Below are 27,615 nucleotides of genomic sequence, written 5' to 3' on the forward strand. Positions count from 1 at the left end.
TTCACTGAGAAACATCTGACCAGCTAAAATATGTTTTGCTTTCAAAGGTTGTGTTTTAACCAATTTAGAAAAGCAGTAAAAAAAAAAAAAAAACAAATCAAAACAAAAAACAATTAGGACTTTCTCCAACTTTAGTTTTTGTGGTAATTTGTGGGTATTTCTGAAAACAGTTAAATGAGACTCCAGATGCAACAACTTATACTATCAAATTCATGGTAACGGCAAATAAATAATCCTTAAACATCTACACTTTAGATACATGGAAAATTTCACAGAACTAACCTAGTAAATACTTGGTTCCATTTAGACTGTTGTAGGAATTTTCAGGAAACCATAATCTTCTGGTTTCTTCTCTGAAACAACCTTGACTTGTATATAAAATGTGATTCTGAGGATGGGGGCCTATAAATATCTACAAACTTAGATGCTTAAAGTCAATAAAAACAACTTTAGCCCCATTTTTAGATAGAGAAAAACGTATTTTAAGAGATTAATCATCAGTGCAAAATGTGATCAACAGCATTTATTTTCCTTTTTTGAGGAATTAAACAGCAGACAACATTACTTCAGTAACACAGGGCGGGGAGAGCCACTTACTTACACATCACTTCATGCTTCTCCTTGTCCATGTTAAGTTCTTATCAAGCGCACTGACACTCTCTGCAACATTGAACATGTAACACCAGTTTTAGTTTGCATGCATTCTAGTTTGGCCAACTGCAGGCAACTACACTTCAGTGTTTGTAAACTTGATCATGCTCATAAAGAAATAAAACATTAAATGTTGCATGAATGATTTTATATATATATATATATATATATATATATATATATATATATTGCTTTAAATGAAACGTTAAATGTTGCAATGTTGCATGAATGGTCAGTGAACTATATATCACTTCATTACAAAGTCTAATCCACCACAGGAACACATCAACTTTATTTTATTAAACTGATTACCAAGTTCTCCCTCTCCTTCATAAAACATAAAGGCAACTTTCCTATGAGGTTTGTATTTTTCTTCAGTACTTATCCAAGCAAGTTTAAATAAAATGTAACAAAGGATATCTCATATTTAGCTTTGGGTTAGCTCATTTGGAGAATAAAACTTTACGCAAACACACACACACACACACACACACAAAGAAAGAAACATTGTAGTCATTATTGATGGTGAGCAAGAAGCCCAAATTCCCAGGGGAACTTTAATTTTGCCCCCTCTAAGATAAGTTCTGTTAGAAATAAAAGACAGGTAAGGCTCCTTTACATAAATGTGGAAACAGTAATGGCTGCCATGATTGTTAGGTATCTTTAAAAGTGGCTCTAAAATCATCTGATGATCCAAACATCACAAGCATATGAAAAGTTTCAGGTTTCTGGCACTGCAATGCTGGGGGTGCTGTAACAAGAAAGCTATTTCCTGACGTTTTGATGTCTTACTCTTGATGTTCAAGCAGAAAGTGTCTCCCTCCATTCGATGCAATAAGCTGGTCTATGAGAACTTGAGAGAGCAGGGATGAAGGAGTTCCCAAGTTACATGTACACACACAAATGGATCCATATAATAAATATATACAGCAAATAAAAAGGTTACATACAATTTAAAACCCTTCAACCCCTGCTTACCGAGTGCCAAATCTAATCATTGGTTTTGCTTAAAGGAAAAAAATCCCTGATACTATACACTGCATTAGGAATTAACACACTGACCTGAATCCAGGTTAAACAAATACATAACAAATATTAAGGTCAATAAAATAGATTCAAGTCACTGCAATTTCATTTTATATTTGATACATTTTTCCTTTTACCCAGGATCAGCATGAGTGCTATACCAAAATGTAATTTTACATTTTAAATTTAAAGTATTACCTTTATTGAGTTTTCAATTTTGGAAAGGTTTCAATCCAGTATTATTTATATAGCTATATATCTATCTATTTATACCTAAGAAAAATGAGAGGTCAGTATAATCAGCACGAGCTTTTCCACCAGTCTCAATTCCCAGCCTGCTTCTTTCCACCCAGCATTTTACATTAATTATTACTTGTAATTTCAGAGCAAATTATCCAGACCACATCTTTTGGACCAGCCAATGATAGAAGCTAAATCTCAAATGCTATTCTGAAGAAGTGTCGAGTAAATAATTTTGGTAATCTGCAAGATGGCTGCATGCAGTGTATACTGTATTATAACAGCACCAAACCCTTTATAAAAACCAAATACTCCTTCCTCCTGCTTAATAGTGTTTATACAGTCTCTCATTCCCTCATACTGAGTATTAATTGGAAGTACTTCATAGCCAAGGTCTGTATTGTCAATTATTGTGCGTGTTCCTTGAATATGAAGGCGATGCAGAACGGTTTCCAATGGGTAAAGTATAACGTCAGAGCAAAGGCTGGCGGCAAAGTTAGCAATAAGTTCTGGAAAATAAGCATCCAGCATACTCTGCATGGGGCTAGTACTCTCAGCTAGGTGGCTATTATAGGTCTTTCTCTTCAGAATTAGGAGGACAATCTTCTGAATGATGGAGCTGATGATGTAATGAAGGACTCCATGAAGGACTGTCGGGAAGATCAGTGAGAGCAGTGGAAGGAGGCGTTTGCTGTGAGGCACTCCCAAGCCTATTACTCTTCCAATCCCTTCTTTAATACATTCCAGGATGCCAGTATTATCTCGGATTATCTCACTCTGAAACAAAAATGATGAAAAAGGTACAATTTTATTTAAAAAAAAAAAAAGATTTATTTTGTTTCATGTGTGTGGCTGTCCTGCCTGCATATGTATCCATGTGCATGCACCGCCTACTGAGTCCAGAAGAGGTCATCATCTCTCCCGGAACTGAGAACTGAACTCTCCAGAAGAGCAAGTAGTCAGTGTATCTTTACCCTGAGCTCTCTCCAGGATCACCAACTTAACAGTTTTTAAAAATTGTCATCAAAAGAACTGTTATTAGGTCCCTTTGAGATAAATGTATTGACAAAGGAAGAAAACATCCATGATTTACTGACTTCAGCTATGAGATTAGATTAGTACTATCTTCATTTTTCAAAGAAAATATCAAAAAGAGACAGCAATGAGCAGGACATGCTCCACCTGCAGTCTACCTACAATGACCTTCAGCTCCTCGCTGAACCACCCAACTAGCCACTTCCCACTTACTGTTCCAATGTCTATCCCAGTCCACAACTTGGTAAATTTAAGCCTGGTTTCTAAAACCAGTACCCTGGCCTAGGCCACCCCTGCCTGAAATTCAACCAGCCTCTAGGCTTCCGCCAGAACCCGCCTTACCTGCAACCACCTACAGGCACCTTCTGTGTCACATTCAACCTACCCCACCCAGCCATACTTTGCACATCTTTCTCCAGAGTCTAGCCCCTAGAGGTCCCCTGACCTCCCCATCCACACTTTCTCCCCAGCTGGCCAGATCTTCGCGCAGGTCCCACATCCAATGTCCTAGCCTACTTTGGCCTGCTCTGCCTGCACAAGAAAAATATCCCTGGGCTTTGGGCAGGACCCTCTTTATCTACTCCCCCACCCACAGGACCATTCTATACCATATGCAACCTTTTCAACTTCATTCTCCAGACTGAGACCAGGAATCACATTCTGTACACCAGTGCAGTCCCTTCTGTCCCCAGCTCCACTCTACCCAAGCCATTTCCAACCTCTAGTCCAAACCTGCCCCCACATCCTCTCTTTTAATTCAATCTACTCTGTCCATATCGGATTCAGAACTAAGGAAAGAAGCTCACATGACCAGATCTCATTGCAAAAAATCCCAATTACATGACAGATCAAGTCAGTATCTTCTCTCAAAAGCCTGCAGAAATGTTTGACAATGTGAATTACCTAGATAAACCCAAGGATACAAAATTTGAAAGAACAATCATAAAATTCATCAAAGATGAAACATTAAAACAGACAACACAAAGAAAATTCAGAATATTATAAATGATTGTTTTATACATTGTCTTACTCCATTAAGCTGGAGACCCTAAAAGAAATGGATTAATTTCTAGATTTAGGTAAATCACTAAAATTAAACCAAGAAGTCAACAACCTAAACAGACCCTAACAAATGAGATTGAAATTGTAATAAAAAGCCTTCCAGCTAAAAACATCCCAGGATCAGATGGACTTACAGCAGAATTCTACCAGACAATCAAAGAAAATCTACAGCCAGTCCTTCTTAAACCATTTAAAACAAAAACAAAAACAGGACAGCAGTCTAAAACTACTCCTACAAAGACACCATCACTAAATACAAACACCAGGTAAAGACAAAACAAAAAGAAAACTACAAGTCAATCTCCCTGATGAACATAGGCTCAAAAATATTCAATAAAATACTTCTTAACAGAATACATACATACATCAAAAAGATTACCCACTATGACCAAGTTGGCTTTATCCCTCAAATGCAGGGATGGTTCAACATAAGCAAGTAAATAAATAATGTACTAAACCACATTAATAGACTTACAAACAAAAATCACATCATCATCTCAAAAGATTCAGACAAGCCTTTGAAGAAAATCCAACATGCCTTCATTATAAAAGTTCTAGAGAATGTAGAGCTAGAAAGAACAAACCTCAACACAATAAAAGTTATTTACAAGAAATGTGCAGCCAATATTTTCCTAAATTGAGAAATGCTTGAAGCAATCCCATTGAAGTCAAGAACTAGACAGGGATGTCCACTATTCCCAGTCCTTTTCAACATTGTGCTTGAAGTACTAGTTGGAGCAAATTGCCAGAGAGTTGGGGAGCAATAGAGGGAGAAAAGCAGAGTACAGGTGACCTAATTAGGGAAATGGGAAAGAAGGGCTCTACAGGGAAGGGGTAGGGAGGTGAATTCAGAAAAAGGCAGGAGAAGGGTACAGGTGGTCTGGTCATGGAAACAGGAAAGGGGCTATTTAGGAAGGGAGGAAAGTACACTCAGAAAAGGAAGGAGGGAGGGAGGGGTTAAAATAATAATAAGGACATCTGAAAATATTATAAGGAATTATACTGTCAATTATATTTTTAAAAAATGTATAATACATGGAATTCTGTGTATAATATACATATATAGTTTAAATAAACTTTTCTCATTTACCTCCAATAACCAAAGACCACCTAGCAGAAACCCCAATACTAGACTGAGTTCTCTTTTGAGTTGTTGGCCAGGATTGTCGAAGAAACTCTCAAAACATACAGCCTATTGCTATTGCCCTAAATTACCCCCCAAAGTGGGAAGGTAATCCCTATTGCTGAAGATTTCATGCACTTCAGAAACAGGGCCCAGAGACCCCTGATCTGGAATTGGCCTGAATAACTCTTCCTGGAAGAGCAGCTTTCATGGTACTACAAGTAGCCATACAAATTGCCTAAGGAGGGACCAACAGTCCAACTCAGCTATGCTGGATAAGAACCACAATAACAAGCATGGCAAGATTACCTTAAGGGCGCAGTAGTGGTATACATTCCTTGGTGTAAACAATAGCTCTCTAATTGGACTTAAGACCTAGCAAGAAGGAAACAGTATCTAGTGCTAGAAACCTAGCCAACTACTCCATGTTATAAAGTCATGGATCTTGTAACAGAAACTACAAAACCACTTTACTAAACAAGCATAATAACTAAAAACAATCCAAACATTTGTCCTTACCCACAGATAAGTCAATCGTTAACAAAGAAACTACCATTTGCATCATATGGAGACCATTACAGAAAATTATAACAAATCAAAATACAAGAGTTGTGGATCAGTCCCACGGGATGGATATATTTACAAACCACTCCTACACCTAAGGTTCAGCGAAAATTGCAGAAGGGGTGAAAGATTGTAAAAGGCAGAGGACCAGTGATTTTGCTATAAAATTGTGACTCCTGGTAATGTCAGAAGCTACAGCCATCAAGTCTAACCAACATGACTAAACATGAGCTGAACAAGGATAACAGCAACAGAAATGCCAAAGTAACGGGAAAGAGTTCATGAGGCTCGACCCTACACAAAAAAACAACAGGCGAGGCTGGAGAAATGGCTCAGAGGTTAAGAACATTGCCTGCTCTTCCAAAGGTCCTGAGTTCAATTCCCAGCAACCACATGGTGGCTCACAACCATCTGTAATGAGGTCTGGTACCCTCTTCTGGCCTGCAGGCATACACACAGAAAGAATATTGTATACATAGTAAATAAATAAAAATTTTGGAAAAAAAAAAAAAAACAGGCAACAAAGAAACACTGAGAGCGGGAGAAATAGTCTTCTCCAAGAATGAGCACACCAACTGGTTCTCCAATACCAAATGGTCAGCACTGAAAACACACATATGAGTATCATTATATAGACTGAGCAGGTTATATTTAGAAATATATGTCTATACATACACACAAATGAATGTAATGGCAAATAAAGGAGTTCATGAAAGAAGCAAAAGGGGATATATGGGAAAGTTTGGAGAGAAGGGAAGAGGAAAATGGTGTGATTATAATATATTCTCAAAAATAACAGAAAAGAAAAAGAAAAGACAGCAATGAAGTAGACAGCTATTCTTGTGGGGAACTGAGATACGACAAGGGGGGTGGAAAGTCTGACTAATCTGTTTCATGCAAACTCCTCAAAACACTCAGAAGCATAGCATGTGAAAAGGCAACGGAGGATGTTGAAATATCACTGATGTATGGTTTTAAATCCTGTCTCCTTAACTTACTGCTGTGTAACAACTGTTACTATATTTCGCATCTCCTAAGCATCAGTTCAGCATTCTATAAAAATGGAAGATGGTATAACCTATCATTTATATGGTTGTTCTGTAATAGCTTCCTCCAAGATTGAAACATTCCATCCTGGGGAAAGCTCCTAAAAACAGGAAGGTACACAAATCAAAATAGCTTCAGGAAGTCCCTGAAACTGACCAAATTCATTAGACCCCTTCCTGCCAGAGTAAGCAATAAAAGCTGAGAATCATTCTCAGAGGAGTAGAGTTGAACTGCAAAGACTCTCAGACAAGCTAAACTGCAGAGAAGAGTCTCAGATACTACAAGCTACAAAAAAGGCTGTGAGCCCAGAGCAGCTGCATGGAAGAAGCAGAAACCAGTCGAGTTGCCTAGAAGAGGTTTAGACCGGGTCTTTGGAAAGGACACTCTCCAACCTATTGAGCTGCCTGCAGGCTATGTACTGTGCTCCAGGTTCCCGGCTTTGTAAGCTGTCACCACACTGCTGCAGACTTTGCTGATGTAGCTATCTTTGTGTCATTTCTGCTACTGTAAATAACCCGTCAACTATACTCTAGTAACTCCAATAAAACTCATTGGTTCACCAAGGTGGGCTTTGGTGGTATCTGTAGTTTGGTCTGTCATGAACTTCCTATATGGGGTAAGTAGATGTGTGTTACATCTCTCCAATAAAAACTTTGTCATATTAAATAAAAGAGGCCTGGTACTCAGTACATATTCAATAAATGTTAAGACTAATATCGCCTGAAATGTCTGCCTTTTCATAATGTTCGTTAAGAACAGAATGTTTATGATACAAACAATAGAGTTCTAGAGAGTCAAAAACAGAAGAGCTAAAACATCAATATAGCTGCAGCAACAGTCACAGAAGAATAGAATATGAAATTAAAAATGGCAGACAATGGCTATAAGATGTTTTAGATCAGGGTATAATCTTTGGCTTCTAGTCATATGAGAAATAACTGCTTAATTTAAAGCAAAAGAACAAACTGGTGCAATTTAAGCTTTAAAATAACACTGCCTGTTGTGCCTAGAGTAACAAAAGCGGACGGTAAGCGTGATAAAGTTCCGGTGACTCCCCAGTGAAGAGGCAGTGGGGCTGGCCTACAAGGCAGCAGTGCAAGCCAATCAATCCAGTTGTGCTGCTAAGAGCAGAGTTACGGAAACTACTGCTGGACTACATTTGTGTGTCATCAAAGAAACAAGGCAGAATGGCCAAGGGGCTGGAGATGCAGCTCGGCTGGTAAAGGCCTTAGCTAGCACGCATAAGGCCCTCGTTAGATCTCCAGTACCACATAAACCCAGGTGTGGCCGCAAATCCCTGTAGTCACAGCACTAGGGAGATAGACACTGGAGGTTCAGAAATTCATGGCTACCCTTGACCATCTTAATGAGTTTTTTTAGGCCAGCCTGGGGTACACAAAAACTTGTCTCATGCAAGGCTGTTGGTGAGAGACACTAGCAAGGTAAGTGAAAGGCGCTGCTTTGCTGAGTCAAGGAACACTGCAGGGTTGACATTCTGAGAGGAAAGACTAAAGTTCATAAATCTTGGCATCAGTAAGATGCTAAGCCAGATTATAAGAATAAGATCCAAGCTAGACACACACTAGAAGTCTTCACGAAACAACTATTATTTTGAAACCTTGAGGCTAAAATAAGTTCACCTGACTGATTAGCCCAGTTTGCTGCCCCTAACTATGGCCCCTTTCCTATGTGATTTTTTTTCCAATATCATCAGCCAAAGTGATTCTAATAAAGATAAGAATCAGATTAATCACTGTTCTGCTCAAATCCACATCTCTTTAATGCTTACATTAGTTATTACAATGATGGGGCCCCTCTTACTCCTCTAAAGTAATCAACTATTTTCTCTCGTTTATCCAGAGCCAGTCCTCACAACTCATCAAACCAGGTGATACAATCTCACTTAAAGGTCTTTGCATTTGCTTTCCCTCTGCTCAAAATATTCTTCAAAATAATCATGCCTTTCTTAGCCTTAGACCTTTGCTCATTGAGGCTTTGCCTGATCTTCTTTCACAAATATTAATTGTCCCTCTCTACCCACAACACCTCACCCTCGCTCTGCTCTCTTTAACACAACTTTTCTCTCAGATAGAGATGTGTCTTGTTTATGTCTAACCTCCCCACAGGCTTTTAAGTTCTACAGAAGTGGAGGATCTTTGTCAGTATTATTTGCTAACGTATATTATACAAGTCTATGACCCTCTCTGATACAGGTTGTTTCTCAATAAATATTTGATGAATTAAGAAAAATAAATTTAAAAAAGATAGAAGAGAGAAGTTAATAAAAACTTTGATACAACACTATTCTGAGAAGTCTGAAATTGATCTTGGGGAATCAACATGGTCCCTTATTTTAGTAAAGGGACATAACTACTGTAACTTAAACACTATAAACTTTCAAGTGCATATAGACAGAACTCAAGGATACTGGATACTGGATTGATCATCGGGAAGTAGTTCTCACTCAAGCATTTTAAACAGTGATTCTTCTGGTGATCTACATATCTCCAAAAAAAAAAAAAGTTCTCTAAGAGGTCAAGGGTTCCCTACAAGGGCACAGGAGCACAGATGATTCATTCGGTAATGAGCAAAAGACAGGGGAAGAGTGAGGTCCCCGGTTAGGAGAAGGGACAGTCTTAGATGCCTGCTGATTCTCCAAAGGCATGATAGCCTATTAGTTATGCAGAATCAAAGCCAAAAAAAAAAACCCCTAAAACTAGAGCTTAGAAGATAGCAAGTTAGTACAGATAGAAATGGGGGGAACTCCCTTTGAGGGTAACAAGGTTGCCTGAAGAAGCTGAGTCTGAGAGGAAGACTAGAAGAGACAAGATGCACAGACACACAGAGCTCCCTAAGAGCTGAGAACAGATAAAAAGCAGGGAGGACCCAAGACTGAGACAGGTACAAGAAGTGATGGAAGAAAATGAGGCTACCGAAAGAAAGATGTTCACCAGGGCAGAACCCTAAGGAAAGAAAGAGAAGCTTGTCAATACAGACAAAGGGGGTGGAAGGGAAAGCAGGGCACTAACAAGTGAGACACTGAGGACTCACACAGTACAGCGTTAAACAGAGACAAGCAAAAACAGCACAGAGGAAAAGCTATTACTGCAATCTGGATATCTACATAAATATAGGAATTGAGTTATTAAATACTATTCCTATTCTGTGGAAGATAAAAATTGCAATTTAAAATGATTTTTAAAAATCTGTCTAAAATCACAGTTCTAATTTAAATAGACAAATATGACTGTGGCAAGTCTGTCCCATGCTAAGACCTCTTTCCTGATATAGCATGTTGCTTAGTTATTCTGATAGTTTTTCTTTTTTTTTTTTTTTTGGTTTTTCGAGACAGGGTTTCTCTGCGGCTTTGGAGCCTGTCCTGGAACTAGCTCTGTAGACCAGGCTGGTCTCGAACTCACAGAGATCCGCCTGCCTCTGCCTCCCGAGTGCTGGGATTAAAGGCGTGCGCCACCACCGCCCGGCTAATTCTGATAGTTTTTCTTATCTTTAAAGTGGGACTACCTCATGACACCTAGCTCTGCAAAGTACACAGCACCACCACTACCCAATGCAAGAGGACAGGCAAGTCTGTTTAGGTCATAAGACGTTAATTTCAGTTAACCAAAGTTAGTTCTAACAGCAACAGCAAAACCAGAGAGTAATGATGTAGTGGGGACAGCAAATTAAGAGAAAACAAAACAAGAATCAGAAAGGCGAGGCTGGCCCAACAAGCAGTTTATAGAGCAGGCACTGACACAGTGGGGAACGTGTTCTTGAAGATCAGGTGCTGGCAACAGAAGACAAGCTGTATAAACACTTTCATCTCAGTTTTAGCTGTAAAAGATGGTGAGGCTACGAAATTTAATTCAGTGTGCTTCAAGTGCCACCGTGTGGTTAGAAATAGTAAAACAAGCAAGCAGAATTTAAATGCTAACAAGAGACTGCTTAAGCTTTGTATTTATTGTACCAACAATGTTCCATCAGAGGGATGTTTAAAAATAATGCTGTTAGTAAATTACCTACGGGTACTACCTTATACCCAGACAATTATTAATGAACTTGCTATGATACTCCATAAGCATTTTAAATTGTTCTTGCACCTTGAAAGAGAGTTATATATTCAGAACAAGTCATAGTTTGGGTTCTAGGATACCTGAATGAAGACTGTATGGGAAGGAGAAAAATAAATAAAACTGTGTAACCCAAATTTACAATGGAAATATTACACCAGTGGTAATGTATGATAAATACATGTATCTGTGAAATAAACATTTAAAATCAGACATGCGCAGTATACTGAATATTCTAAAGGTACTTAACAAAAGTTACAAGAACAGCTCACCTGTACTGTTTCAATCAGACTTGCTGAATAAAAAGGCATGGCCACCACATATGTTAGGCTGCAGAAATAAACCAAACTTTATCAGTACAACAAAGTAAATTATAATGAAATTTTAAGATCTGTGTTAATGTATTCACCTAATACACATTCAAACCCAAAATGATCTTGATAAATTTTCTACTATACTTTGGACCTAGTGATAGTAACTCAGAATGCTGAAACACAGAGTACTTTAATGAATAGAAATGGAAATTAAAAAGTAATAATAATAAAGACAATCTGCCCAAAAAAAAAACCTAGATTATAGATTATACCTTCAGCAGAATGCAGACTCATTTATGATTAACTGTATGGACGTCAACCCGCTCTTCCTAGTGCTGCCTCTGTTTCTGAACCTTTTGGATGAAGAACTGTTCCACAGTCTGGTGTTTTACTAATATCTGAACAAGAATAATTTTTGCTATTCCCTTATTATCACGTTCTATGTCTACACTTCCCATCAGCAGACTAAGCCAGCTTTTAACTATGAACAAAGTTCCCTGTTATTATGGAAAATAAGATTGTACAGCTTTCCAAAGTTGTTTCCTCATCAATATTGTAACATTACTGCTTTGCAAGTCTGCAAAGTATAGTTATTAAAAATCATTTCAAGGATGGGACTAAGCTAACAACATCCTTAGGGGCCAGGTCCTCATAAGTATTGGCCTCCCAGACAAATGGAACATCAGCAAGTGACTATGTGCTAGACTGCCCCACAGAGGGAGCCAGAAAGCTAGAGGAATTTCCAATTCACAATCTTAAAAAATAAAATAAAATAAACTTCTAATATGTAAAAATAGTCACTGAGTAAAATCACTTTAGACTATAACGTGACTATCGTTTTGAGTTTGCTCTTCACCACATACATTCATATCTCTGACTAACAGCAAGACAAAGGTTTAGTATCCCTTCTATCAGAAATCCTGGATCAAATGTGTTTCAGATTTGGGGAAATTTGCATATAACTAACTAGAGATCTTGAGGATGGGAACCAAGTTTAGATACAAAGTTAAATTATGTGTTATACTCATTTACCAGCAAAGCTTGACAGTGTTTTTATGTATTATTTTCTGTGTGGCTAGATTCTAACAGCCCACTCCTAATTAAATAGGGTCAGGTTAGAGAGATTCAACACATTTGACATGTATTGGCGTTCAAATTCTTCAGATTTTGATGCATTTTGGATTTCATATGTTTGGCTTAGGGATGTTCAACACATAGTAGTAATTTTTATATACCTATCTATCTACCTACCTATCTACCTACCTACCTATTTATCTATCTACCAATGTATCTTCCTACCTATACATATATATCTATCTATTTATCTATCTACCTATGTATCTACCTACCTACATCTATCTATCTATCTATCTATCTGTCTGTCTATCTATCTATCTATCTATCTATCTGTTTTTAAGCTGGGTCAAGGGACTGGGGAGATCTCAGCTGATGAAGTGCTTGCCATGGAAGCATGAGGACCCAAGTTTGATCCCAAGCATCCATGTATAAAGTTGGGCATAGTGGCATGCCCTTGCAATATCAGAGCTAAGTAGGTAGAAACAGGTATATCCCTGAGGCTTGCTTGCTGCCCAGCCTAATCAGTAACCCAGACTACACGCCAACTGATGATCCAATACCAAATGATCATCCCTAAAAACATATACATATAGTAACATTATGTGGATTGAGAAAGCTGTATGTGTGTATGTAGCAATTTATCTTTGATTTTTCTATAATTATTGTTACTTAGTGTATGTGTGTATTACTACTATTACACCAAGTAGCAACAGTTAAAGAAAAAAGGCAATAAATTTGAATGAGAGCAAGGCAAGACTTACATGGGAAGAGTTGGGGAAAACAGAAGGAGAGAAATGATATAACTATATTATAATCACAAAAAAAAAACACCTTAAAACAAAAACAAAAACCAAGGTTGATGGCTCCTCAGGAAACTCTGGCCTCCACGTTCACACAGTGCACCCAAACACATAGACCCACCCCATCCCACCCTCAAAAATCAATAAAATAAAAAGTAACTTAAACAAAAGTAAGAATATGAACCATGACTTTTACCTTTCAAATGCCTAAGAATCGTTTTAAACAGCATGTGTATTTCAGGATCTTAGCCCAAAACCTTGATACTTATTCTGTAAAGGTCTATTCCTATTACTCTAGCTTTTTTTTACTATGTTATGAGTAAGGTTTGTTTCAATTCTAACACTAAGAAAGCTAATGGAATGTTCTGCTAACAATGTCATTGCAAAACTTACCATTTCAGAAGAAGGTGTTCACCTATTAGTTTAGGATTCCATTTGTGTGAAACTTCCCTAAAATGTAAAAATAAATGTAAATAAAACAAAATTGTGTGTTATTTTAAATATTTTTAAGTTAATGTTTTGAGGTTTGGAGGGCTGTTGTTGTTGTTGTTGTTGTTTTTATTTTTTCAAGACAGGGTTTCTCTGTATAATAGTCCTGGCTATCCTGGAACTCGCTCTGTAGACCAGGCTGGCCTCAAACTCACAGAGATTCGCCTGCCTATGCTTCCCCGAGTGCTGGGATTAAAAGCGTGTGCTACCACTGCCCAATTCTAAACAGTAATAAATTTCTGTTTTGTTTTAGTCTTTAGGTAGAGTATAAGTAGAAAACTTTTAGCTAGCCATATGTTCCTCACTTTTAGCAAAGCTGTATTGATAAAGGAGTTTGAGAATACACAGTTCCTTGACAGCAAATATATTAGAAAAAGTTTGCTCTCAGCCTCTTGCCTTCATTTCCTTCCCTTACAAACATATCTCAACATTGAGTACACGTGCAATACTAGTGGTTAGACTTTCAACTGACTCACTTTCTTAATAATGCAAAATAATGTATCCTAAGGGTTAACTTTAGATAAATAAACAAGAACTATTCAAAGGCTTTAACACTATCCATGAGTTCATGCAGAAGAATATAGTACTTGACACAGAAAATTGGCCATGCCAGAGTTGCCAACAAATTACAATCTCTCACTACTGTCTACCATATCTTTGCTGTAGATATGCCTTGTTGCCAACTGCCATTACATAGGACACTATCAGTCTCTCAGAGCTTTCTACAAGGCCAGTGCTACCTTTCCTGCAACAAGTTTTGGCTGAATTTGACTCAGAAAAAACTCAACATATTTCCCTAACTTTATCTACCTGCTCTCTCCCAGTGTATCTATGATTGAAGTTTACAACCTTTGACTTCTAGAAACTATGTCATAAATCTTAGCACTGATTCTGTTTTGATGGTATCACAAACTTCAACTACTGCTCACCACCCCATAAGCCCACATATGACACAGATATGCTGATGTACAAGTGGTCCAGGATTCTTCCCTTGTCACATTTCAGAACTGTGGTCTACAATTCTCCACTAATTGAATTTCACTAAGTCTCAATTCTGAATAACATTTTATGCACAATACTCAAAGCTATGTCTTTACTTAAATAATTTCTGCAGCATCCTGATCCACAGTTCCAATCACTTTTTAGTCATGTCTCCCTGTGGTCGTTTAGTTGAGAATGGTCCTCACAGGCTGATATATTTGAGGATTAGGAGGTGTGACCTTTGAGAAGGAGGTCTGTCACTGGATGTTGGTTTGAGGTTTCTAAAACCCTTACCATTTCCAGTTACCTTGATCTCGTGCGCTCGTTCTCTCTCTCTCTCTCTCTCTCTCTCTCTCTCTCTCTCTCTCTCTCTCTCTCTCTCTCTCCTGCAAACTTGTGCACCAGATGTAAGCTCTCAGCTACAGCGCTGTGCCTGCCCGACTGGCAATGCTCTTGCCATGATGGCCATAGACTCTACTACCCTCTGAAGCTAAATCCCAAACTAAATGCTTTCTTTTGTAAGTTGCCTTGGTCATGATGTCTCTTCACAGTAATATAAAAGTAACTAAAACAACCCCTACAGGTCTGACAAAAATTTCAAACTCCATTTATTGAAAGTTACGTTTCTTTTTTTTTTTTGGTTTTTCGAGACAGGGTTTCTCTGTGGTTTTGGAGCCTGTCCTGGAACTAGCTCTTGTAGACCAGGCTGGTCTCGAACTCACAGAGATCCGCCTGCCTCTGCCTCCCGAGTGCTGGGATTAAAGGCATGCGCCACCACCGCCCAGCGAAAGTTACGTTTCTTATCTCCTTTATTCTTACTGAATTCTCCACCTTGGTTAGCATTCCCATTTAAAAAAAAAAATCTCACTTCCTGATACTCCCATTTCCAACCTAAAAGCAGCTACAGCTACACAGGTAGTGTGTATTCCTAACTCAGCACTTTCTGTTCTGTTCCACAACTCAGAATGGCCCCAGTGTGGTTAGAATTAACACACAGCTCTCTACAAGCCAGTCTGAAGCAATACTCTCATATTACCTCTTGGGAATATCCTTGATCAAAGCACGTCAAGAACAGATAAAACGTTTGATTGCAGGCCCACAGAGAATAGCCATTACAAAAACACAGTCATGGAGGGAGGAGAGGCTTTGAGTTGGATATGACCTAGATACTTGTATACACATACAAATTATCAAAGAATAAATAAAAAACATTTAAAAGACATGCCCATACTTTAGCATCTCTGCTTCTTTCCATTCCCAAGCACAAGCTGCTTCTTTTTGTCGCCGAGATTGTCTTAAGTTCCATGAGACCGACCAGGTATACTGGCACCATTTTTTGGAAGGAGCTCCTTTCCTGCTAGGTCAGTTCCTACTCTAATTCAGACTCTATCTCAATTTTCAGTTATTTTTTAAATACATGCCAGTAAATCCAGGTTAGTATCCTGGTAATCTGAAAGGGGCTTATTTAACTATGGCACAAATCACACCGCGCACTATATCAGATGAGCTACTTAAAGAGGTTGTAACATATTCCTGTTTGACACTTGGCAACAACAGTTAGGAAGGAAAGACACTAGGACATGGAAGTCCCTATCACACCCTCACTCTGTAAGGTGTAACTAATAGAGCAGCTTGACTGTCCTTCTTCTCTGTGCTTTTTCAGACACATTTTCAGATTCAAGATATTGGCTTCCATATTTGATTATAAAACTAAGATGGAAAAAGGCCACACATGTACCTTGGTAAAGGTGTAAATTCACTAATTATGCCTTCTGCTCCAAGTGTGACTCCCTGGACAATAAATGTGCTTCCCATTCCTTTCCATAGGGCTCGTGGTCCCTAAAATCAAAACAAAAACAATAAAAATAGTTCTGTTAATGCCTAAATATGAAACAAAAAACTTCTTAATGAAACTTAACATTGAAGGTTTACTGATATTTCCTAATATGTTATTACTCTAATATAAATCTTACCGAACTGTAGCTAAATCTAATAGTGGTAGATTTCTACCACTTTGTTCTTGTTCTACTGAGGCACACTCACACATAACCCATGCTGGCCTCAAATTCCTATGTAGTAGCTCAAGTTCACCTTGAACTCTTGATCCTCCTTCCTCAACCTCCCAAGTCCCAGGAAAGTCATAAGCCTGTGGCACTACGGTAGCCTCAACTGTTAATGTTTCATGGTAGCTTAGTTTAGATCCAGATGAATACTCCATTTAATTAGGTGCTCCAAAATGACCTATTAAAAACCTCAGGTATCTCTATATTCAACTCCCTACTAGTCCAGCTATTCCTACGACCTACAGCTATCTCAAATTGTGTACATTCCCGACTTCATTGAACCATACCCATTAGCACCATTTCTTTTCCTTCTTTCTTGTAGTTCCTATTTCCCTTAATAGCTCCTTCAAACTTATGTCCAAATCATGTTTCTCATTCCTCCTATCTAATCAACCAAAGTTCTATAAGTTCTCTCAGATTCTTATAAATTTATGTTCTTTCCACCATTCTTACATTATTACTTATATGCATCTAATACTACAAGAGTTCACTGTTTCTACAGCAGTGGTGTTATTACTATCATTATTTATCTATGAGCAAGAAAATAAAATATCAATACTGTAAAATTAGATGCAGCAATATAGTACCAGGAGAAAAATGTGTTTCTATTTCATCCTAGTCCCTTAGCAGAGGCTTTATCTTCCAGTCTCCAGAGACAGCTCAGCATGGAACAGATATCTGTGTGCATGCAAAGATGTACAATTTTCTGGTTTGTTCATTTTTAACAGATATATTTTGAAACATAAAAAACAACCCAGTACACACAGAGTAGTTTCTTATCTGTAAAGGCCACCTGGTGTTTTCCCACATGAATGTATCATCGTTGTTTTAATGGTATCCTCTTGCTAGATATTATAATTTCTTGGTTCATTATTATGAACGATATGAACCATATTATGAACATTATTACCAAAATATGACATCCTTGATACATAATTTTTTTTGAGGGGGGGTTCCGAGACAGGGTTTCTCTGTAGCTTTGGAGCCTGTCCTGGAACTAGCTCCTTTAGACAAGGCTGGCCTCAAACTCACAGAGATCCACCTGCTTCTGCCTCCTGAGTGCTAGAATTAAAGGCATGCGCCACCACCACCCGGCCTGGTACACTACTTCTACATATGTATATAAACATTTATGTAGAAAAGTTCCTAGAATTCAAATATATAAATTCCAAATTTGATGCAAACAATCCACTGGTTCGCAATGCTACTGTCACTCTAAAACATTTTCAGTGGTTCTCTTCTGGGTTTTAGGATAAAGTGTGCAGGCCATGGAAGGCCCTTTATGATGCTGTTACTTCTCTGGCTCTTTTTTCATCTTCCTCTCACCCTCCACCTCTGCTACAAGGTACTATTTACTGCATAATACCTGGTACCCAAACTTACAACCTCTTTTCTTTTTGCCTTTGAATGTCAACACATGAAACCTTTGCCCTCAGCTGTAAGAAGCAGACCTTCTGACAAGTGAACATACAAGCATGCGAGACAGCGTCTCTTCTCAACAGCTGTTCCTCGTCATACCCTGTGATCAGCCCCAGCTGTGGCATCCAATCTTCACTGTAGACAGATGAGAAATACTTCACCGAGGAAGAAGACCCACCCCAAAAATTGGCAGCATCATTTCTTTACCATCGAGAGCTAAAGAAAGGCCAAAAAAGTTAAGTGTCTGCACTTATGTTTCTCTGCCTCCCGATTATGGACCAAATGTGGTCAACTATGTTGCGCCCAGGAGGCATGTTATCATGTTTTAAATTTTGAGTCAAATTAAACCCTTCGGATCTCTGTGAGTTCGAGACCAGCCTGGTCTACAAGAGCTAGTTCCAGGAAAGGCTCCAAAACCACAGAGAAACCCCATCTCGAATAAACAAAAAAAAATAAAATAAAAAATAAAAAAATAAACCCTTCCTTCCTTATATGTTTCTGTCAGGTGTTTTGTTACAGCGATGAGAAGACTAATGAAGAGCTGTGACGATGCCTCTCATCTATATGCTAATCAGGACTTTATCATTCTCGTACTGGACCGCAATCTTCTGCTGACATTTCTGTCTCTGTGACCAACTGTAACTCTCTTGATTGTATAACATTACCTTCTCTGCTGCTAAATTCTTGGAACTTACCACAGTTCTTTGCAATTTCGTTGAATGAAGTAAAATTCTGGAAAACTCAAAGGAGGATATTTTTTTTCTGAGACAGGGTTTCTCTGAGTAGCCCTGGGTGTCCTGGAACTCACTCTGTAAACCAGGCTGTTCTCAAACTCAGAGATCCACCTGCCTCTGCCTCCCAAATGCTGGAATCAATGACATGTGCCACCACCGCCTTGTCTCAAAGTAGAATTCTTACTTTAATGCTTAACAAGCTTAAATACATAGCTTTAATAGAATAGGTTCTCACCTGCGTTTTGTTGAAGCTGTACATAATGTTGATGATTGTAAATGGAGTGAGATGGTAGTGCCGAGCATGGTAATTCACCTGTAAGAATAGACAGCATCTTTTCTGTTTTGTCAAGAAATACTAAGTCATGAAAATCTAAAGAGCAGATTAAACAACAAATAAACCATTTCATGTTAGCATATGGCAATATAAATGCAACATGCCGACTACCACATAAAATGCCTAGTAATGAAGATATGAAAAGGATCTTGCTGTCTGACAAGTGAGGTTTTTAAGCTCTGAAATTAAATCTCATACTCATTTTGGCCAAGCATTTTTTTAAGCTATGGCTTACAAAAAATAGACAAATCATAAATCAGCCTAATGTGTCAAAGTGATGCAATACTAGATCATAATGTAGTTACCACCACAATTTAAATATATGCAAATCAATCTTACTGTTCTGGGGCATCTGCAATTCAGGTAATTATTTCTCTATGCATTCCTATTTTTCCGTGACAAGTATAAACAGATTAATTTATACTAATTTATATTATCTTTTTTTAATTTTTTATTGAGAAAAAGAAAAAAAAGTTTCTGCCTCCTCCCAGCCTCCCATTTCCCTCCCCCTCCTTCCACCTTTCTCCCCCTCCCTAATTTATATTATCTTAATGTTATGTGGGGAGATGATCTGGCAAAGAACTAAAATTACATAACAGGACCTGCTACTATGCAGGCCAGTAACTGCTGGGAGCTCCATTACCTCACCAGGGGCCTAACGAGTTCAAAGATTTTACTCAGGCACCGTTTGCCTTTTTCGTGTACTAACAGCACACTATGGGCATAACAAGGGTGAATAAACTGCTGATTCTCTACCATGAGTCGAAGCAGTAGCATCAGTTGTATTTCTCAGTGATATTCTTCACATCGGTACTCACAGGAAGGAAAAGCAACCTCCATCTGAAAGTGTTTTTGGTGAAGCAGTACAAAGGGTAATTATATGAAGCTGATCTATAAGTACACAGCACCTTTCTAATTAACATTCTGTGTGTTCCCTAAAGAAGACAGCTGTCATGAAGGAAAATTCTTACATGATGCATTGCAACCCACTTAGCCACTTTTTATCACAAAACATCATTTTTTTCCTTTTTAAAAATACCCTGTCAAACTTTTACTTTCATACAAACTATTGCCTTCACACTTGGGACATACATCTTCCCCTTGCAGTAATGATACTTGAACCTAGGGCCAAGTATATGCTCAGCTGCTCAACTATATACTCAGACCAAATGTGTACTTGTAAATTATCAAAGTGAGCTTGTGTGTTGTTGTTGCTGCTGCTGCTGTTGTTGTTATTCTTTGGTGGTAGTTTTTGTTGGTGGTGATTGAAAAAGAAGATCCTCAGAGTGTTTGTTTTCAACTTTTTTCCAAGTACAAATGGGAAACACCTTAGTAAGATTTAGAATGTTGTTCTGGCCAGGAACACACAGGAACTACACTTTAAAATCCTGGTGAAGGCTAGGGCCTTCTGAAAAGGACACCAATAACTTGGGAACACTAATGAGAAATGACAAATAGGACCGCATAAATTAAAAAGCTTCTTTCAGCAAAGTAAACAAAGAGCCCACAAAATGTGAGCCATCTGACAGGGAACTAACTATCTAGAATATATACAGAACTAAAAAGATTAAACGCCAAAACCCCCAATAATCCAAGCAATAAGTAGGCAAAGGAAATACTACCATTGGCCAAAAAGATTAAACACCATTATATATCAGAGAAATGTAAATCAAAACCATACTGAGATTCCATCTCAACCCTACTGGAAAGGCTATCACCAAGAAAACAAACAAAAGCAAATGCAGGTGACTATGCGAAGGAAAAGAATTCTCCTTCAGCACAGTCACTGTGGGAATCTTTGCAGAGGTCCTTCATGGAAACTAAAACCAGAGCTACTGCCTCTTCAGTTGTACGCTGGGTTATAGCAGATGGACCGCAGTCAGCAGACACGGAGACACCTCAGCAGCCTTTCCTTGTTCCACTCGTCACAGAAACCAGCTTATGGAATCAGACTAGACACACACACATCACACCCATGCACATGCACGTGCACATACACATACACACACACACAAGCATGCACACATGCATGCACTCACGCACACACGCACATGATTATTACTATGCAGCCACAAAGAAAAATACATTGGAAGAAACTAGAGATCTGATTACAAGTAAACCAGACTCAGACAAACAACAGACATATTCTCATTTGTAGAATATACGATGCTCTGTAAATTAAAGAAAAAATAACGAAATAAAAAACATGAAAGCAGGAAGTGCACTTTTGGGGAATAAAAAGTAAACCAGAAGAAGTTGGGTGGAAAGACAAGGGAAGGTAAAGGGACAAGAAAAAACAAAGGACATGACATATATGTATGAAAATGTCATAACACATTTTAATAAAACAAAAAAGAATTTAGGGGAATGTACATCTCATTAAGAATATATACTGATAAAAGACTTCTTGTGGGATCACTGGTGTTTTAGAATCTGAACACACAACTTAGTGAGTTAACATTTTTCAAATAACAAATACAGGGTGATTGAAAATCATGTGTGATATAAATTATAATACATTTGGATGCATTATAAATCAGTGTGAATTTTTGTTGTTGTTGTTTTTTTTTTTTTATGTAGCCTTGACTGTCTTAGGACTCACTCTGCAGAGGAGACTGGCCTTAAATTCAGATTTACCTGCCTCTGTCTCCCAAGTGCTGGGATTAAAGGTGTGCCCAGCTCAATAGGAATCTTTTAATATAATGGAGTTTTAAAACAAATAGGTTACTTGAGGTTTCACACTGCACACAAGACACCACCACTTAGTGAGTTCTGGAGTAGCATCAGAAGACACAGAAAAGAATAAACATAATCCTGTTTTCAAGGGCGCCCCGTGTAGGAGGCTGATCATTCCTGTTTCTCTTAAAACAACATTCTACGACAGAGTGACTGGAGGAGCAGATGTGAGAAGCTCGCTCCTATTATGACAGACATTTGAGAAAAAACAACATAAATTTCTGCAAAGATTATTTGTTAATATCTGACAAGTGCATTATTATCTTAATGAGATCAGTATTATATTAGGTTTAATTTTTGAAATGATAAATCCTAGCAGAAATGACCCAAATAAGTAAAACATCTTCAGAGTCCTGATAACTTTTAAGATTTTTGAAGAAGTTTTAAGACTAAAAAGTTGGAGAACTGAAGTATTATAGATTTTGGGGCATTTCACATAGAATAATGGGTGTAAGATTTCATGTCATTTTATCGGAATTCTGTGCTTCTAGTTAGGATTAGGCTTATCTCAGAAGTCCAAAAGCTTATATTTACCTGACACTGGCGGCGTAAAACAATGCAAGGATGGGCCAGCACATTTTCTGTGAAGAGACTATGCAGAAATTATATGTGAGTATAAATACAATGTTTACACACATTTTATTTATAATATACATATACCCAAGGTTATTCTTACATTTTTACAATTAAAGGAATTTTTTTTTTTTTTTTTTTTTGGTTTTTCGAGACAGGGTTTCTCTGTGGCTTTGGAGCCTGTCCTGGAACTAGCTCTGTAGACCAGGCTGGTCTCGAACTCACAGAGATCCGCCTGCCTCTGCCTCCCGAGTGCTGGGATTAAAGGCGTGCGCCACCATCGCCCGGCCATGTTAAATTAAAGGAATTTAATATCTATACATCTGCAAATAATAATGCAAATAGCAAATTCAATATAAATAAAATTTAGATCCACAAACTTGTAAATATGTATTATCTATAGAGTACAAAGACAAAAATTGAGCTCCATAAGAAAAAGGTTAACCATTTAACTTCCCTCTCAGAAAATACTCTATGAACAAAATTCTCACATGAAAAGCCATTTGCTTTTCAAGATCCTCATTCCAGAATTTTTTATTTTGATATACTTGGTATTTAAGTTACAGGATTTTTAATGAACATGTTAATTACTACTTTATATATCAAATATTTCTTTTGAATATGTTCCCCCAAAATAATTATAGTTGTGTATTTAAGTACTAACAGTGACATATGCATTTATATATGTGTGCATGTTTATATATATTATATGTGTGTATATTATAAGTATTAGAATATACATACATATTATATAAACTGGCATTAAGCTTTAAGAATAAAAATTAGGCTAAAAAAGATTAGCAAAATAGAAAATAGACTTTATGCTGACACAAATATCCCTCAGTTTTTAATATGCAAATAAGGTCATTCTACTGGTTATTTAAAATGATAGCCATTTGGTATGAAGGATAAGCAATGCACTAGTCCAATATTTCTGAATCTTCATAATACCATAAATAATACTGATGAATGTTATAATGACCATTATAAGTGACCATCAAATGGTAAATAAAAACAAAAATGAGTCTCTATGCTGCAAAACTACCTGGGTACCACTGCATGTTTAGAGAGCTGGCTCATCAATCATATCACTTTGAGGGGGAAGATTACATTCTATTCAATTCTGATAGTCATGAAAGTTACAACTATATTCATTACAAAATTTCTTTCTTTCTTCCTTCCTTCCTTTCTTCTTTCTACAATGAGATGACTGGTTCCTACTTCTACCAGAGAAAAATCAAGCTATGAATTCTTTCTTTTTGGTTTTTTTTAGGGGAGGAGGGGGCAGGTTTTTTTAGACAGGGTTTCTCTGTGTAGCCCTGGCTGTCCTGAAACTCACTCTGTAGAGCAGGCTAGCTTGGAGCTCAGAGATCCATCTATCTGCCACTGCTTCCCGAGTGCTGGAATTAAAGGTGTACACCACCACTACCCAGCAAGTTATGGATTCTAAATAATCAAATCCTACAGAATTAATAAAACCTAAAGGAAGAATGTTAATTACTTAATATTATAATTATTAAAGGCCAAACTCTAAATCAAAAAAAATTTAGAATAAACATTACCTTGCAAGTCCAATACCAAATCCAGCAAATCTATTCAACTGCTCTAAAATAAAAAGGATAAGATTACTTATAACCATTATTTATAACCAAATTTTGTATAACCAAAATTTTAGAGTAACATGTTATTCATTTAAACATCAGAATATGATGTGGGATAGAGAGGTGATTTAACTAGTAAGTGACTGGTGGCGCTGTGGCAAGTTCCACGGAACACACCTCTTACCGGAGCAATTCTGTCTTTCATTCCAACGGACTATTGCCACAAGGACTTGTAAGCTGGGACATTTCTAAGTTGTGACTATTTTAAATGATAGAACATTGAAAGTTTAAATATTATCAAAGGCAACTCTCTGAAAAAGTGTTAAAGCCCTGTAAGGAATATGTCAAATTTGTATACGATGGAATCTAAGCATTGTCAGCTTTAATTTCTGATTACAATCATTCCAAAATTCTCTATGGGTGGCCATGACTGATACACTAAGAAACTGACTACTTATGCTGTACAATCAGTCATCTGCTCTTACTAAGGGACAATAGTTGTATGTAAAATACCTGAAAATTGTTATTTTGAGAGTACTGGTGCTATCGGTATAGGTTAGGTATAGCTTCTCCCTATGCCCTTCCATTGGAAAGAGCTGACGAACATTTGCTTGATCCAGTCTAAGTGGCAGGACCCTAGGTACACATGTGCTCCCTTTTACAGCCCTGCAGGAAAGGTAACGGCTGAAAACTCCTATGCACTGCCAGAATAGAAGTCTTCCTCCTGAATAACCCTAACAGTGACCTAGACAGGGAGTAGACATGAAATAGCAACATTCACAAGAGACAGTCTCTCTCTTCCGTCATTTCAAATGAAGCAATGAACTTTATCACGTGAATATTCTTATAAGAATAGGCCATGGAAGCATGTTCCTGGGGAAACCACATGCTTCACCCGGAAAGATGTACAATGTAGTGATGTTTCATTTGTATTTTAATAAATAAAGCTTGCCTGAAGATCAGAGAATAGAACAGCCACACTGGTCGGCCTTACAGACCAGGCAGTGGTGACACACACCTTTAGTCCCAGAGCCACACTAGTTTGCCATAGAAACTGGCAGTAGTGATGCATGCCTTTAATCCCAGCCCTAGAGAGGAATATAAAATGGGAAGAGACAGCTCTCAGATACAGTCTCATTCTGAGATTCCTGGAGGCAGGATTGCCATTGTGAACTGAGGTAGAGAGGTTAAGAGCCAGTAGCTGGCTGTTTTGCTTTTCTGACCTTCAGGTTGAACCCCAATTTTGGTCTCTGGGTTTTTATTAATTATGCTACAGTACAAGCTAGAAAGCTTCTTGTCATACTGAAGTACTTTCTTTTGGGTGCTTATTTATAATTCCCAAATACTAAAGTAAACATGACCTTTATGAAGAGTTTTAGGAAGACTTAGTGCGGTCAATTATGTGAGGCTCTACTTGCTGCAAAGTTTTACTCAATTACTTGGTAACAACTTCAAAATAAGCTGGTTGTGTTAGCAAGTTTCCCCTCACTGGAACTATCAAAATGTAATTTAAGAAAAGATTAAAAACTTTACTGCCTAAGGTAGTGACTTTGCAGCAATCATACCTGTGTTCTGAATCATTTCAGAGCTCCATTCAAAGAGTCCCCCATCCAACACAATGAAACGAATAAGAGGACAACCAAAAGCTTAACGGTCGGCCCTGGATGAGCCCCGGATCCCCTTCACCACCTCATGTCCTCACTAATAATCAGCATCTTCCAGCTCAGTCAAGCCCTTCTGCACTCCGAGTGAAATGAGTAGCACAATCATGTACAGCCATGTTTAATACTTAATGATACAATTTGTTATTCCCAGAGAATGAAGTCAGCTATTATATATCAAGAAAAAAAAAAGGATTTTAAACGTATGTGGCTCGTGCACTGTTGCAACTGAAGCTCTCTGACATCCCATAAAGAGTAATGGCTTACAAAGTCAAGTTATAGCGGTGTTTCTAACTCTAAGTGGAGGTTTTAGGTCAGATGAAGAGAAGGGAAAACTGCAGGGGTTTATGGATTGGGGGCCTAAAATCAGAACTCTCATGCTGAAAGGGGAAGGGAAGGAAACGAATAATTATCCTACTGTGCATATTTAATTATTATACTGTTATTCATTTTATTTGGCACTCAGAAAAATTACATCATTCGGCAAGTCTTAACAAGGGATCAGACAAAAATGTTTAAATTTATGATTAGTAGAAGCCAGGTTTCAAGCCCAAATCTGCCTGTGCTTAAAAAAAAAAAAAAAAGTCTTTCCAAAACACAAAGTTAACCAAATCTGCCAGAGATCTGACTGTGAATCAGACAAGAATAATCTAATTTATTTCTTCCCTGCTTCAGGCCACCGGTGGTAACGTTCTCGGGCCCCTGAACACTTCAACCAATGCTTCCTAGGCTACGCTGCTGTCACCTAGTGTGGTGATCCCGGAGCACAAATCGCTTGCACAGGAGGCTCGCTACGGAGCAGAGGACGAAAGGAGGGCAGAGGGTGTGGTTGCGTGTGTAAGGACCTAGGCGGGCCCTGCGCGCGCTTCCGGAGTCCGCCGGCCCACCCGCCCGGCCGGGCCCCGCACCCCTCACCGCTGCTCGGGCCCGGGCGCGGGCCGTCGCCGCCACCGGGAAAAAGCTCCTCCGCGGGGCCCTCGAGCGTCGTGGGCGCGGACGGCACACCGTACGTCGGGCTCTTTTCGCCCCAGTGCAGATTGCGGCTGCCCGGGATGTCCGGGGGAGTCGTCACCCAGTGGCCCAGGTCCGTCCCAGAGCCGAAAGAGCGCGCATGGAAGGGGCCGCCGAAAGGCGGATCGTCCCGCACGCCTCCCCGGTAGCCCAGGCCATCGAAGCCGTCCGGGCGCCGCGGATGCATCTCGGACGGGCGGACGAGGACGAGAGGGGCCGGCCCGCCGAGCCCAGGCCTCCACCGCGTCCCCGCCGCAGTCGCCGCGCGTCAGGAGACTGACAACCGGAAGTCACGACTGAAACCCGGAAGTCCCGGGAGCACACGTGACTCTGCCTCGCCTCTCTTCTTCCCAATTTGGTTGCCAGGGAGACGAGGCAGCGGTCTTAGGCTGGAAGGGGAAGGATGCTTGCTGGGCCTGGTCGCAGAAGATACAGTGTGTATTCTCTGCCTTCAGGGATGCTTCGCATGGTACAGCAGCCCCGGATGACTTCAGCCGGTTGCAATATGCCGTCTTCCCTTCCCAGGGGAACCCCATATGAGGACAAGAGTGGCACTCAGTCTCCCTTTGTCTCCCGTTGTAGGGGCCACCAAGCATTAGCAAAGTACAAGTCAAAAACACCCTCTCGTGAGAATACATACTGCCCTCTACAACACAGGAATCAAGTGTTTAACTTTTCTAAGACCACAAGGCAACTATAAACAACTTTCTTCTGATATATCCAAATAACTTGAGGTACTAAGATCACAGCGTTGTCACTGAACACCACCCCCCATGAAGACTTCTATTGATTCCCCCCACTACCTGTTTTTATTAGTCTCTTGGGGTGTTGAGGCTGGGTGGTTCTCGATAGAGCTGATTGTGTTTTGCATGTCTTCTTCCTGAGCCTTCTGCCCAACTGAACGCTAGAATCTGAGGGTGTTCAGAAGAGAACCCTGACGTATTGCCCTCAAAAGCCATGAACCTTCGTTTAAAGGGATAACCACCTTCTTTTAGCAACTTGAC

General features: G+C 38.9%; 1 protein-coding gene across 2 annotated transcripts; it reads right to left on the reverse strand.

Annotated features, from left to right (window-relative positions):
- Nucleotides 1–508: 508 nt before the first annotated feature.
- Slc25a46 (solute carrier family 25 member 46) lies at nt 509–27,471 on the reverse strand. 2 transcript variants are annotated; one of them, XM_026783493.1, is made up of 8 exons: nt 27,415–27,471; nt 23,901–23,943; nt 22,300–22,357; nt 18,931–19,008; nt 16,218–16,318; nt 13,403–13,459; nt 11,091–11,148; nt 509–2,694 (listed from the first exon to the last, which is right to left on the reverse strand). In XM_026783493.1, the coding sequence occupies exons 4-8, from the start codon at nt 18,952–18,954 to the stop codon at nt 2,116–2,118; spliced, it is 819 nt and encodes a 272-aa protein (XP_026639294.1). In that variant the 5' UTR covers nt 18,955–19,008; nt 22,300–22,357; nt 23,901–23,943; nt 27,415–27,471; the 3' UTR covers nt 509–2,115. The 2 variants fall into 2 exon arrangements, with proteins under 2 accessions (XP_026639294.1, XP_005355910.1); XM_005355853.2 differs by lacking the exon at nt 27,415–27,471 and adding an exon at nt 26,516–26,880.
- Nucleotides 27,472–27,615: the final 144 nt, after the last annotated feature.

The sequence above is a fragment of the Microtus ochrogaster genome, chromosome 18, assembly GCF_000317375.1.
Source record: "Microtus ochrogaster isolate Prairie Vole_2 chromosome 18, MicOch1.0, whole genome shotgun sequence".
NCBI lineage: Eukaryota > Metazoa > Chordata > Mammalia > Rodentia > Cricetidae > Microtus > Microtus ochrogaster.